Source organism: Plasmodium inui (genome assembly GCF_000524495.1).
Source record: "Plasmodium inui San Antonio 1 unplaced genomic scaffold supercont1.25, whole genome shotgun sequence".
NCBI classification, from domain to species: Eukaryota; Apicomplexa; class Aconoidasida; order Haemosporida; family Plasmodiidae; genus Plasmodium; species Plasmodium inui.
Window position 1 is genome coordinate 250,433 of NW_008481859.1, and position 989 is coordinate 251,421.

General features: G+C 38.5%; 1 protein-coding gene across 1 annotated transcript; it reads left to right on the forward strand.

Moving 5' to 3' along the window:
• Positions 1-452: 452 nt before the first annotated feature.
• Positions 453-686, forward strand: C922_04592 (hypothetical protein; the record flags this gene model as incomplete). Its single annotated transcript, XM_008820171.1, has 1 exon — positions 453-686. The coding sequence occupies one exon, from the start codon at positions 453-455 to the stop codon at positions 684-686; it is 234 nt and encodes a 77-aa protein (XP_008818393.1).
• Between the last annotated feature and the right edge of the window lie 303 nt (positions 687-989).

Consider the following 989-nt stretch of genomic DNA (forward strand, 5'->3'; position numbering starts at 1 on the left):
GAGTGTATACATGCAAAATGAAAAAGAGACGTTCCGTAGAAGATTCTATATATACATACAGAACTTTTAGATGAATCAAAAAAGAAGAATGCAAATTTACCAAGAAACATCTCCTCCAAGTAGTGGTGCACACATTTATGATAAATAAAGGTGTGATAGGTGGAATTACCCGACGGAGAAACCTAATGAGAATAGATGCACACAACTATGGTGATCTGTACATACCAAAACATTAGTGGCATAGTTTCGAACATAAATACTCGTATATTTTTGATATGTTGAAAGAGAACAATTAATTCCACAGATTACACCAAAGACGCAAAACGGAACAACAATGCGTTCAGGAAATTGTAATGTCCGAAAACAATCAATTTAACGAGGAGCCACAAACTCTTTTCATACAAACACAAGGAAGTGTATGTAGAAATTAGGTTTCAAAACAGCCCATACGTATGAAACAGTACATTCCAGATAGTTTGTCTGGTAAAGTTATAAAGCTCCACCAGAAGGAAACAGCCGAGCATGTGATATATGAGACGACTGATAACAAGTCGGGAACAAGATGCGATAAAGAAAAACGGGAGGTGCATAACCACGAAGTGTGTGTACTTACAGATGAAGATATACATACGGAATTGCCGATACCGCTATTCATGAGGCTTCCGGATGAATGCAAAAAGCAATAGAATTCACAAGACGTGAAATTGTACCTGGGTGGCCACATAGGAAACTGTTTAAACGAGGAGAATATGGAAACGTCCCCAAACATAGCAGATACACACAGAATTTTTCTGGGAATTTCCAGAAAAAAACAGATTGAGTATAAAGCACAGACATTAAGAGGCCCCCTGTAAGAGGAGACGAACGAACAATAATAGGAGAGCTCACACCAGCCTGATAATGACGTACCTGGAGCAGGACAGCTTCAGAGGCAAAATATAACGCGCATACTTACATGTTATATTGCAATGGTGTTCATATGAATGCCC